This window comes from Zootoca vivipara, chromosome 4 (genome assembly GCF_965207765.1).
Source record: "Zootoca vivipara chromosome 4, rZooViv2.hap1.1, whole genome shotgun sequence".
Lineage (NCBI taxonomy): Eukaryota > Metazoa > Chordata > Lepidosauria > Squamata > Lacertidae > Zootoca > Zootoca vivipara.
The window spans coordinates 47,815,336-47,828,362 of record NC_142587.1 but is presented as its reverse complement, the minus strand read 5'-3'; the positions used below and the strand labels follow the sequence as shown (position 1 = coordinate 47,828,362).

Here is a 13,027-nt window from a genome sequence, read left to right as displayed (position 1 = left end):
AATCAAAACCCAGCATTTTGCTGGTTGATTTTACTACATGGTTATAAAATAGTTTTGCTAAACAATATGCAAGCATGGTTCCTTTGTAAATTTTGTTGCCCAAATTCCTTCAGGCCAAGTGTTGATACTTGGGCAAGTTGGGCATGTCCAGTTGATAGAGTTGTCAAGCCACCCACTCTTTTGCAACGTTGTTTGAGTGTGTGCAAGTTCTTTTTAATAAGCTGGAGCTTTGGGAAAATGCGTTCAAAATATAAGTGCAAAATACTGTACGATGAGGAATTTATAAGATAGAACGGAAACTGATCTGTATAAAACAGCCGCCCCCTCCGTTGCCTGCCAGCCCGAGCCAGTTCGCCTAGTTACCTAATCAGTCAGACCCTCCTTGCGAGCTCAGCCCTCTGACGTCAGCTGCGCGACAGGCCTCCTTGCCGGAGAGTGGCGCTGCTTGCGTTCCTCCCGGGCCCATGCCGCGCTCGCATTGACGCCGGTGCAACGGGCTGAGTGCTCCGGTGTCGCGGTGTATATAACTCTTCCCCCATTCGTTCAGCGGCTCGTTCCCTTCGAAGCGAAGTAGTGCGGGGATGTTGGCCGCCAGGTTAGCAGGTTGTAGGCCGCCCCTCTCGTCGCTCCGGGTGCTGAGGGGGCTCCCGGCCGCGGGGTTTCATTGCTCGGCGCAGCGTCTCCGCGGAGCCAGAGTCGCTGTGGTGAGTCCGGCTGCCAGCCAAGCTTGAGCGGATGAGCTCCTAAGGGGCGGGGGTGGCGGCTGCTTCTCCTGCTCCTCCTCCTCCTCCACAGGCGAGAGAGCTTCGTGGAAAATTATTACCACCTTTCCCTGCCACCCCCTCGGTGGCTGTGCGGCACACAGGCAGAAATGCAACAGGTTGAGCTGCAGCTGCAGCCATGGGCAAAGCTGCACGTGCTGCACTGCCTCCTCCTGCCTTGCTTTTAATGAAGGCACGGGGGCGCCGCCAAGGTAAAAGAGATGGCGGAGTGGAAAGTTGCGTCCTTGGAAGGGAGGCAGTTGATCGGCGTCGAGCTGCAGCTCCGAGAACTTGAGCCCTTCCCTCGCTCACTTCAGGAATGCTGGCATCGCCCCCAAACAGATACCTTGTTTGGTTTCGCTTTCTTTCTGCTGCCTTTCTTTAGCTTTCTTATCGTAATTCTGCTCAATTCCCTACATGTAAAATTATTACAGCTCAGAAGCAAGTTCCGCTACGTTCAGTAGTTTTGAAAATTGCGGCCTTTATGGTTGCAGATAGGTACTGTAATGGCTTTCTTTGTTTATAGTTACATTTTAGAGCGCGCGCCCCCTTCCATTCCGTGTTCATGCTGAAATATATAACAATATCCAGGCTCATAAAAAACCATATCCAGGCTCATAAAGACTTACTAGAGCTGCAGTGGAAAGTGGAGTGGAGAGTAACAGTTCAGACTTCTGTTATGGTTTCATGTAAGGGTCCCCTAGTGAAGCATTTGGCACATATGGGCGAATTTGGAGAACGTTGCAGACAGTTGAGCATTAACAAAACTTCTGTGTCCTAGTTTCCCTCCTGACTTTGAGAGGGGAAAAAAGTTTTGGGGAAGGAAATCTTAATACAATTTACTATTGTTCCCTGGGAGTTTAGATAGTCTATAGAAACAAAGAGTTCTTATGTGGGACCTTCAAGAGTAACACATCATCCATGAAAGTTTATGCTGCAGTAAGGAAAGCATACAAACTGGGGGAGTCACTCTGGAAATAATGAACTGAGTTGGACAAGAAACTATTGTTCCCTCTGTGTATGTGAATTGGGAAAAGAACTCTGATTTTGAAATCACTATGCTGATGTTCTTTTTGCAGGTCTTATCGGGATGTGGTGTTTATGATGGTACTGAAATCCACGAAGCCTCAGCGTAAGTGTGTGTAATCATTGGGTCTCCAAATGATCAACAGTTGACTCAATTGATAAGCATTCCAATTACGCAGGTGACATTTCTTTGTTAGATAGCTTCTCCTTGAGTATTTTGGAGAGTCATATCCTAACCCCCCATAGTTTCTACCAAGATATGAAGTAAATTTCAGTTTAATATTTTGCTTATTTTGCTACTTCATCTCCTATATCTATGTATTTTGTAGGATATTGGTCCATTTGAGCCGTGAAGGAGCCAGTGTTCAGATGTATGCCCCAGATATTTCTCAGATGCATGTTATCGATCATAGCAAAGGACAACCAGCTGAGGGTGAATCAAGGTAAGAACAAATTTTAAGACAAGCTACATGAGTATATCTAGATTTATATTTATACAGTGCACACAAATATACATACATCTATTGATACTCTGTGGGAAGCTGGCTACCCTCACTATTTGAATTGGTCTCATCTAAACCTCAGTTTTCTAGATTGTCTCTCCCACCCAGAGTTATATGTAAATAGTGTTCCCAGTATTTGGATCACAGTTCTGTATATTGCCCTCAAACCATTTGAGTATAACTATACTTTGTTAAATACTTTACCAATAAGTTCAGTAACTTTAAATTATCAGTCTCAGGCTGTTCTTTCCTGGGGTCCTTTAATAGCAATGCTCCTTATATGTCTATCTATGTAGTCAACTTTTGCTCTTCACTTTTATACCTCTTTTCTTTAAGAAATGTCTTAGCAGAATCGGCAAGGATTGCTCGTGGTAAAATTGCAGATTTGGCTAAACTTACTGCAAAGGATCATGACGCTGTGATATTTCCTGGAGGTTTTGGCGCAGCCAAAAATCTGTGAGTGAGTTCTGAATTCATACGCTATTGCAATTGTTAAATTCCAGATAATTAACCTCTCTTTAAGAGATGCTGTAGGAAAGTTATAGTTCATTAAGAAATACCATTTTCCAGATGTGTTCATTCAGGCTTCTTGTACCATAAGGACAAATATTTTCATTGTTGAGTGTTTGTTGATGCCCCAGAAAAATACACATACCATTTTTATAGCCAAATCAAGCCACAGTCTAATGTTGAAAAAGAGAATCAAAAGTTTTCTTTTTCATAAACGCCTTACGTTTTATGCCACATTGTATGGAAATCTTGATGCTGAAACTATTAAAGATAAAATAATACATTAAAAATATTATAAACTATTTTAATGTGCCATTTTATATTTGTGAGCCACTCAGATAACTATGTTAAACGTACAACATATACAGTATGGTATAAGTACAATAATTATTAAGAAGTAATAATTATTCTTCCGGTGGTGTTTTCTTGGCATGCTGCAATTTATGTTTAAGGGCCACTGAAATCAGTGGAATTGCATGAAGGATTGCAGCTGTAGGCAGTCTTCAACATCATGAAACAATGTTACTTATTTGCATGCCTGTTTTCCCTTGGGGGGAGTCAAAACATTTTAGAGAGGTCTTTTAAGGCTGAGTCTGTGGATAACTAATGGAATAAGAAAATAAACAAGGAAGCTTTATTGCATTATTGCTGCTTGAGGAATATGTTTTCAAGCTGGCTTGGCAGCATCGGTGCTAGAATGGTTCTCATGTATTACAGAAACAGTACTGATGCCTTGTATAACTTTTGCCCTGGGAATTTTTTTAGTACTTCATCTTTGCATCTGTTAGTACTTCATCTTTGCATATTTTATAACAGTTGAAAATTACACTTTATAAAATTAATAAAAATACATGTTGATACAGAAGAAAAACGCAGACTTAAAATACTAGACTATCAGGCAATCTTAAAGAGGTCCAATAAGGATAGCTGTATTCAAAAACTTTGCCACTTGCTCTGTGACTAATTGATTGGAACCTTGAAGCAAAATGATCATAAAAGACTCAAGAGGAGCAACCAGGGAGGGACTGTGTAATGGGGAGATTTCAAACGATGATCAACAGGTTCTATGTGTAGCATTTGTGGAAAATGCTTGCAAACTACTTAAAGTCTGAAGGAAGGAGTGCTTCCTTCTCTTGGCTGTTATCCAGCTGTTCATCTGCCATAGAAATTTAGCAGCACAAATCTGAGAACCAAATTTCAAACTGCTGTGTGGTGGGCCATTATGAACACCCATAGAAAGAAGTTTGTGTTTACCTAATTGCCCAGTTAGCTCTGAGTCACTGCATGCAACTGGATCAGCAGGACAGGTGATTTAAACAACCTTCATATGATGGCTGTACATGTATACCAAGGTGGCAAACCTTTGCCCCCACCCACCCCGATATTGCTGGACTACGGCTCCCATCATACCTCACTATTGACCATGCTGGCTGGGGCTGATAGGAGCTGGAGTTGAATAGCATCCCAGGGGCAATAGGTTAGCCACCTCTGGTTTACACCAACACTAAAACAGATACCAAAAATATAGCTTGTATTTAGTGTTCCTGAGGAGGGAGTGGCCATATTTATTACCCTCTTTCCTTAGTACTGAAGCAGAGGAGTGTCTTGCCTTCTGTATGACAATAAGGCAGAGGATTATTAATTGCTTTTATGAATAAATAATTCCTGCCCCACAGCCCTGTTTTTTTAAGTGGGGTTGAAGGGAGGAATATTGGAGGCTGCAGGGAAGGGCCTTTTACTTATTTTAAGCGTGGTGTACCTCTGGGAATGTAAAATTTCAATTTATGGGTCTTTCATTCTTTTGTTAAGGTCTACGTTTGCAGTGGATGGAAAAGACTGTAAAGTGAATGGAGAAGTTGAACGTGTGCTAAAGGATTTCAACAAAGCTGGGAAACCCATTGGGTGTGTAAGTTATAAGATGCGAGTATTTGTTCATATTGTATGGAACACTACCAACCTGCCTTCAGCCCACCAGCCACAAATGTTTTGGCTGGCTGACTGCCTGGCACAACAAGGTTGTCAAGCATTGGCAGTCCAGACAGTAGGTGATGGGTTAGCTGCTTTCGGCCTAATGGATCACAAGTTGGGCAGGGCCTATTCAGTTGATCAGCCAAAAGAGGAGCCCTGATGGGCCCAGGCATCCCGTTTCCCACAGAGGCAGCATTTGTAAATCCCACAAGCAGGACATGGCTCAAAAGGTGTGCTAGTTTCTGTACCTGTACAGCACACCAGTGCTCCCCAGTCCAGTGTCAAACTTTTCTCTCTAATCTCTTCTTTCCTTCAGGCATTGTACCAACAATTTTGCTTGAGGTCCCTGTTCTCACCTCCTTCCTGCCTCCCTGTTCTCCTTCCTTCTGCCTCCAGGCCTTCTTCAAACTTGTGTTTCTTATCTTTCACACACTTGTCACTTCTGCTTCTGTTTTTGTGTCCTGCTAACAGTCCACAACTTTTCCAATTTAAGGCCCCCTATAAGCCATAGCTGCCAAGTCTCCCGTTTTTCGCAGGAAACCCCCGTATTTTGTTACCGTTTCCCGCTGTTATCCCGTAAAGCTCCTGCCGGCGGCCATGTCCCGGCTCCCGGCTGTCTGCGCATGTCTGGACATGCGCAGAAGGAATTTCTGGTGCCCAGACATGCAGACACGGGCAGCCCGGCACTGGAAGTTGCTTCTGCGCATGTCTGGGCACCGGAAATCGGGCAGTGCCAGCACCAGAAGTCGCGTAGAAGCGACTTCCAGTGCCGCGCCACCGCTGATCCCGGATTTTTCAATCCGGGAGTTGGAGGGTATTCTATAAGCTTTCCCAGGAACCAGATTTTATCTTCCACCTCTCTTATAGAACATGGCCAGCATAGAATTTCTAATGATTTCTGTGTGTTTTTCCCCTTTCCTTTCCTTATGGAGAAGCACTCTGGGCAGCTGCCACAAGGAACAGAAAAGTAGCATGGGATGGAACAGCCTAACACTTTCTTCTCTGGGTGTTTTTCCACTCAGGAGTGTCCTCCCCCTGTTATCACCTGTGAGTGAGGAAACAGCTGGAGAAGGCATAATTTTGAGATGTGAAAAGGTTCAGCAATCTTGTTCCTGAACTATTTTGCCTCTCTCAAGGCCTGTTACTTCTTTCTTTTTTTAAAAGCCGCATTTTAGAAGTCTGAAGTTACCTTATTCCTTTTAGGATTTTGTTAAGATTATTTTCCACCCTTGCCTTCTTTTCCTGGTTCTTTTGGACTGAAATTCCCATTGCTGTGTAATGATTAATAAGGATTTTACTCAGTTTAGTATATATATTTTTTATTGTTGAAGGTGTGCCAAATATTTATAAGCAAAGGAAGAGGGAGGTGTAAATACAGTAAATCCTCAATGGAGGAACCTAAGTGAAGGTTTTCTGTCCACCTTTTTTTCAGTCTGTGCTGCATTTCACCCGTTTTGGCTGCAAAGGTTCTTCCTGGTACTGAAGTCACTGTGGGACATGAAGAAGAAGAAGGTGGTAAGTGGCCTTACGCTGGAACTGCTGGGGCCATTAAAGCACTGGGTGGAAAACACCATATTAAAGAAGTAACAATATCCTTTTTTGGTGGATGAAGGCTGAATTTAAGTGTAAGTTCCTCCCCCCCCCCCCCCCGGCTACTCCCAAAGAGCCACATGTTTGGAAGCAAGTTGCACTGAAACCATTAACAGGATTTTCTTTCTCCTTAAGTGTATATGGGTTTAGGAGGTTCAGTGTGATAAGACATCAGAGATGTACATTTTTGTACAGAATTGAAGAGCTTTCAGGAAAGCATTCTGTGATCTATTTCGATTAGCTGATAAACTGCATGACCATCTTCCTTGGCTTTCTAAAACCCTGATAATTAGTTATGATATAGCACAATACTAACCATGTCTGCTCATAAGTAAGCCTTAATGAATTCAGCCTTAGTATGTTCAGAAGTAGGGTAACATTTGCTTTAGGAAAATCATTAAACTTTTAATCTAAATTCTAACATAAGAGACTGTTTTAAAAGTGAATACCAGATGTCCTGGTCTACAATTCCCAACATCCCAGACTATTGGCTGTGCCAGCTGGTGCTGTTTGGAGTCCAACAGTATTTTGAGATCCACAAGTTGCTCACCACTGCTTTATACAGGTCCCCAACAAATGTTTTATCACATTCTCAGTTATAGTGTTAGTATTTTGAATTTTAAAAAAAATTCCTGAAACAAATTTGTAAACCCAGGAAAAGCTTTTTAGCAATTTAACTGTCCTCATTCCAATGTAATACTAAATTATGATTTAGTGTTAAATAAGTGAGCCTCAGGATCACACACAGTCCCCTTTGTTCCCTGACACAGCTACAAGGAACATTTTGGAAGCTCTCACTTCTGTTTTAAATTATTGCAGTTTCAGGTTATGTTCAGACCCTAAACTGTGATTAAAGGACAATAGAGTGGTACCTTGCAAGACAAATGCCTCGCGCAATGAAAAACTCGCAAGACGAAAGCGCTTTGCGTTGTGCGAGGGACTTGCAAGACAACGAGGTTTTCTATGACCATCTCTTCGTCTTGCGAAGCGCGGCCATAGAATGTAGCGGGAAGCTGACAGCTGATCTTCCTTTGCATTCTTCCTGCGCTACAGCTAGTTCCCTGGGGCTTGCCAAGCAGGCAGCGACAAGCCCCGGCAAGCAGCGCCCGCTGCGCTTCGGCTCCGTCCCCCGGAGCCGAAGTGCGGCAGGCACTGCTTGCGGGGGCTTGTCGCCGCCTGCCTTCCCCTTGGCTCGGGCAAGGCAGGCGGCGACAGCCCTGCTTTCTCCTGCTCGCCTTGGCAACGTCCAATTCCGACCGGCCCGAGGGCAAGCGTCGTGCGCTTTCTCCTGCTCGCCCCATGCGCTGCGCTCGCCCGCGATTGGCCGTCTTAGCACCGCTGCCGTCGAGGTGAGCGGGAGAAAGCCCATAGGAACACATTAAGTTTCAATGCATTCCTATGGGAAACTGCGATTTGCAAGACGAATTTTCCGTAAAATGAATTGACCCGTGGAATGAATTAAATTAGTCTTGCGAGGTACCACTGTAGTCCCACTTCAGGGTACACAGTAACGTAAATATCCTGTCTTCGTCACTTCCCACTCTGTGGAATGAAAACATATACCATCATGTGATAGACAACAATCCCATGACAGCAGACACAGGGAATGAATCTTCAACGGGTGCTAGTTAATATTAACACTAGTCAGACATAATGTGATTGGTTAAAAACTAAGCAGCTTCTGATCTCTTTGTGACTGTACCACATGGCTCACCCAGGTTTGTTCATGTAATACCTGAATGAAGCCAAGTTTACAGTAATAAGCTGAGTCTTAGTTTATGTAAAGTTTCACTCCTTGCTGTCCCTTTAATCATTCTGTCATTCATCCTAAAGTTATGCAAAGTCCCGCAATACTAATAAAGTAAATTTGAATTTTAACTATGATAAATGCAACATTGGGGGACGTGGGTGGCACTGTGGTGTAAACCACAGAGCCTAGGGCTTGCCGATCAGAAGGTTGGTGGTTCGAATCCCCGTGACGGGGTGAGCTCCCGTTGCTCAGTCCCAGCTCCTGCCCACCTAGCAGTTCGAAAGCACATCAAAGTGCGAGTAGATAAATAGGTACCGCTACAGCGGGAAGGTAAACGGCGTTTCCGTGTGCTGCTCTGGTTTGGCAGAAGCGGCTTAGTCATGCTGGCCACATGACCTGGAAGCTGTACGCTGGCTCCCTCGGCCAGTAAAGCGAGATGACCGCCGCAACCCCAGAGTCGTCTGCGACTGGACCTAATGGTCAGGGGTCCCTTTACGTTTAAATGCAACATTATTTTTCAGTTATCACATTTTGCATGGCTGCATCTATTTTTTTCAATACATGAAGAACAGAATGAGTAGTCATATAAAAGTGTTAAGAAAGTGCTACTTTGTGGTTAAATTTCATGCAGAAATTGATCATAAGCTCAGGGATTCTCAAATGGCATGCAGGACTCCATCTTAGCTGCCAGGTTACTAAGTGGGGTCAGAGTGATACACAAGGTTGAGAGATTGCTTCCTTGACTTTAGTGTGGTCAAGGTGTGGTTAGCTTCTTGGCAGGCACCTAACGTATAATTATATAAAGGTTTGTGAGGCAGAAAGGCATATTTCTGTTTATTCTGTCACTTGGCTTGGTCCGAGTTTTCCTTAACTGTCTTCTATGAGGCCCATGTGGATGCAAAGCACAAGGTTGTAACTACCCCAGCCTTTATGTGTGAAACAGAATTGCATCACATTTATGATGGCATTGGAGCCATGGTAAAAAATGTGTTGAAGCTTACAGGCAAATGAAGTGGATACCCATAATAGCAGTGACAATAACTTTAGGAAGTATGGTCCTTATAATGCCGACCTAGCACAGGAGTTGCCTCAAGAATGCTTACGATTGCATTGGAATGACATGTGTAATTTTAAGCACTGAAGAAGCTCAGGCCGGTTGAATCATGAACCCCCTCCGTATTTCAGCAACAGTCTTCACATCGTCATACAGTATATCTGACAACTTATTCTGGAGATGGTAACTGTTTAACAAATCTGAATTGATAATGGAATAATAAAAACAATTACATCATAACCTCTACAAATCTTTCCAATCACTTTTCAAGCCTTTTCAGAGACAATTCTAATTGCATAAAATATGTTTCCAAATAAATTCCTGCCTTCTGAAAACGTATACCTGAACATTGAGAGCATGTAATCAAGAGTGCTGAAATTGGGTGAGAAAACTACTAAAGAAACCACAAAATAAAAAGGATTTGTTTAAGTTATATAATACAAAATAAAGGAAATAAATGTCCTCAAAATTTTGCTGGAATGTATCCATGGTTTATTTTTATCAGGGCTAGCTGACGTTAAGTATGTTAGCTGTAAATCATAATTTGACAGCCAAATATCTTGTCTCATGATTAATTGGACTGATTATTGTGGAAACAGAAGATGACTCCTATTGTACATTTTGTTTTTACCCTGCCATAACTAACATCTCGCTCAGTTTGCCAGTTAGTTCCATATACCAGAAATGACTTTCTAATACAATCGTATCTGGTGTGGTACTACTGCCTTAATTTAGCTTTCTTGTATTTCCACCCACAAGTTCAGCAACCCCTGGGAGTCAGCAGTTTGCTGGTGATAAAGTTCCATTAAAGATGAATATTCCCATTCCAAACATGCTGCCCTGACCACAATTAAATAAGCATTTCACCCTGTTATTTTATGTGGCAGGTCATTATCCTTACTCATGAGTAAGTTAAGTCCCAGCCTCCTATTTGGGAGATGTTCCAGCCGTCATTTCAGATAGCAGCTCGGCTGGGAAAGGACTCCCAAATTTTATGTTTTTTCAACATATTGGCATCTTTCCTCCACAGAAGAAGCAAGCAATATTTGTTGCTGTGTCTGTTAGGTAATAGTTAAACATGTCACAGGAAATAGTGAGCTCACTTTCCTTTCTTAATATCCAGCTCAAGCACTTGTCAAAGCAGTTCCACACATTGTTGCATAGATGTGCTCTGTTTGTATACTGTATTCCCTCACTCCCGTATTAAACATATGTGTGGGCAACACCCCCTTCATGTATCGAAGAAGAAGAGGAAGAGTTTGGATTTGATATCCCGCTTTATCACTACCCGAAGGAGTCTCAAAGCAGCTAACATTCTCCTTTCCCTTCCGCCCCCACAACAGCCACCCTGTGAGGTGAGTGGGGCTGAGAGACTTCAAAGAAGTGTGAGTAGCCCAAGGTCACCCAGCAGCTGCATGTGGAGGAGCGGAGACAGTATTGTTGTGGTATGCAAACTGTTTCGCATAATATGCGAAGTTGCCCTCAATAATTGCATCCACAAGTTGGTGCAGATGGCTCCATTCTAAGAAAATGATACTTATTAGACTAGGGATGGATTTGTAGAATCCCAGTGTGGCATAGAGGAATTTCCTGCACTGAGGCACCTGATCCTATACTTCTGAAATATCCACAATCAAGTGAAAGCGCTCAAGACACAGCAATTTATTGGTTTTATGTGGATAAACTCTTCACTAGTTCAGCTGCTTGTGCCGTAACTTGGCACTGTTCCCATATAGGATATAATTTGTCTGGAAAGGAAATTTTACATAATGGGACTTTCCCATGTGCATTGCATGGAGGAACTTTTGGCAAACCGGCTTAAGGGAATTTTCTGGGGATTTCCATGCTTTAAAGTCAGATATTGGCTGGTAAACAGGTAGACCTTGCACATTGTGCCACTGTGACACAAGGACAGAGTCCAAATCAGGGAGACCAGTATCTCCAAAGTAGAATATCATGTTTAAAAACGTTTTTTAGTATCAACCTTACATACATGTACGTGATGCATCTTAGAAAATAGTTGGTGGTTGCAGCAGCTACATCATGACCTAGTTAGAACGGGCTTTTCAGTCACCATTACATACAAGTACAATGTGCTACTTAGGCAGAAAAGGTCCACCCATGGCATCTCCTCTTAAAGGGCTCAGGTAGCAGGTGATGGGGAAAACCTGAGACCCTAGAGCAGCTGTTGCCAGTCGGAACAGGCAATGCTGGGCTAGATGGACAAATAGCTTCCTTTGGTTCTATTAAGAATATGAATGCAATCAGCTCTGTTTATATATGATTCTCACTGATGCTGAGCAGCTTGCACAGCTTTTCTTATTTAAAAAACGTAACTTGCTGGGGTCAATTTCTCTTTCCTCAAACCAGTTACAGTGGAACCTCAGCAACCAAACGCCTTGGGAGACAAACGTTCCAGCTCCCAGACAAACAAAAACCAGAAGCAATTGTTCCAGTTTTTGAACGTTCTTTGGAAGCTGAACGCCCAGCACTGCTTCCGCAGCTTCTGATTGGCTGCAGGAAGCTTTGGTTCCCGAACTGTTTTGGGAATCGAACAGACGCTTGTAACGGATTAAGTTTGGGAACCAAGGTTCCACTGTATATCCCTTGAGAAATCAGGTATAGGCATGGTCTCATTCAGTGTAACATAACATGATTGGGTGTGTAGCAAGTGCCCTGAAATTATTAAAGTTTGGTATCTGGAAGGTACCTGGAGAGTCTGAAGGCTAAAGGCTATGTGCAAACCAGTGACAACCTCTCATGTACCAAGCCATCCACAGGAAAATATACTCAGAATTCTTCTGCAATCACCACTGCCCCAAACTCACAGTATCTTTAGCTACAAAGTCAAAACCAAAGGTTGGTGCTTACTTACTCAGAAATTAGGTTACTCTGCCCTGTTGAGATGCACTGTCAAGTAGCCTCTCTCAGAAGATGATGTTCAAGAGTCTTGACAACCTGTCACCACAAGTAAGTAGTCAAATGTATCTTATTCCATATTATCTGGACATAGTCAAATAAGTAGCTTATATCACTGAGGTTCTACATGGTGGTGGTGAGCTAAGCCAAACCCCTTTTCTTACTATAATTCATTTTCAACAATTGCTTCATTTTTGAAAGCACATACTGATTACCTCAAACCACATGACAATAGAGTCTTCTCCTACTTAATAACATTGTAGATTAGAATGGGCAAAAGGCCTAAAATACTATAGAGCTTCTTAACGAGTTTTCAAGAGTTTTATGTTGTTAGCCTTTATTGGCATACACCTAAACAATAAAATCATAGAAAGTCATCCAAATACATAAATAATCCAAACACATACAATACATAACAGACTAGCTAGCCACCACTGAATGACCTGGGCAACTTTAGAACTTGGCTAAATATGTAACCCTGTTACCGCAGGGTTGGCTGAGTCAAGACCTTCCAGGTGAAGTTGGACTACCATCACTGGCCTGGTTGGCTGGGGCTGAAAGACAATATCTGAAAGAGAGTAGGTTCTCCCCATCCTTGCATTATGGTAATAACAGTGTACTCCGCTGCATGCTTACTTGGAAATTAGTCCCACTATGTTCAATCTGTTATGGTTTTTCTCAGGTTAAGTGCACTGAACACTACACTACTAAACACAAATACCTCCCCATAACAGCTAAAATATTGTAAAGTCATTGCATGGGAGCATAGCTGTAGGGGCAAGTTGTACTGTTAAGTACTAATACTAAAAGTTTTTTCCTCATTAGGACCTGTGGGAAAGTTATGGTGCCAAGAAATATGACAGGTAAAATGATGAGCACTAGTACCTGCAAAACGTTAACTGAATCTGCACACTTGATTGTACACTTTACAACCCATCAACAAATT

General features: G+C 42.8%; 1 protein-coding gene across 1 annotated transcript; it reads left to right on the top strand.

Annotated features, from left to right (window-relative positions):
* Positions 1-400: 400 nt before the first annotated feature.
* On the top strand, positions 401-9,631 carry GATD3 (glutamine amidotransferase class 1 domain containing 3). Its single transcript, XM_035114756.3, has 7 exons — positions 401-704; positions 1,841-1,893; positions 2,117-2,230; positions 2,627-2,746; positions 4,610-4,702; positions 6,201-6,357; positions 8,991-9,631. The coding sequence occupies exons 1-7, from the start codon at positions 582-584 to the stop codon at positions 9,117-9,119; spliced, it is 789 nt and encodes a 262-aa protein (XP_034970647.1). The 5' UTR covers positions 401-581; the 3' UTR covers positions 9,120-9,631.
* Positions 9,632-13,027: the final 3,396 nt, after the last annotated feature.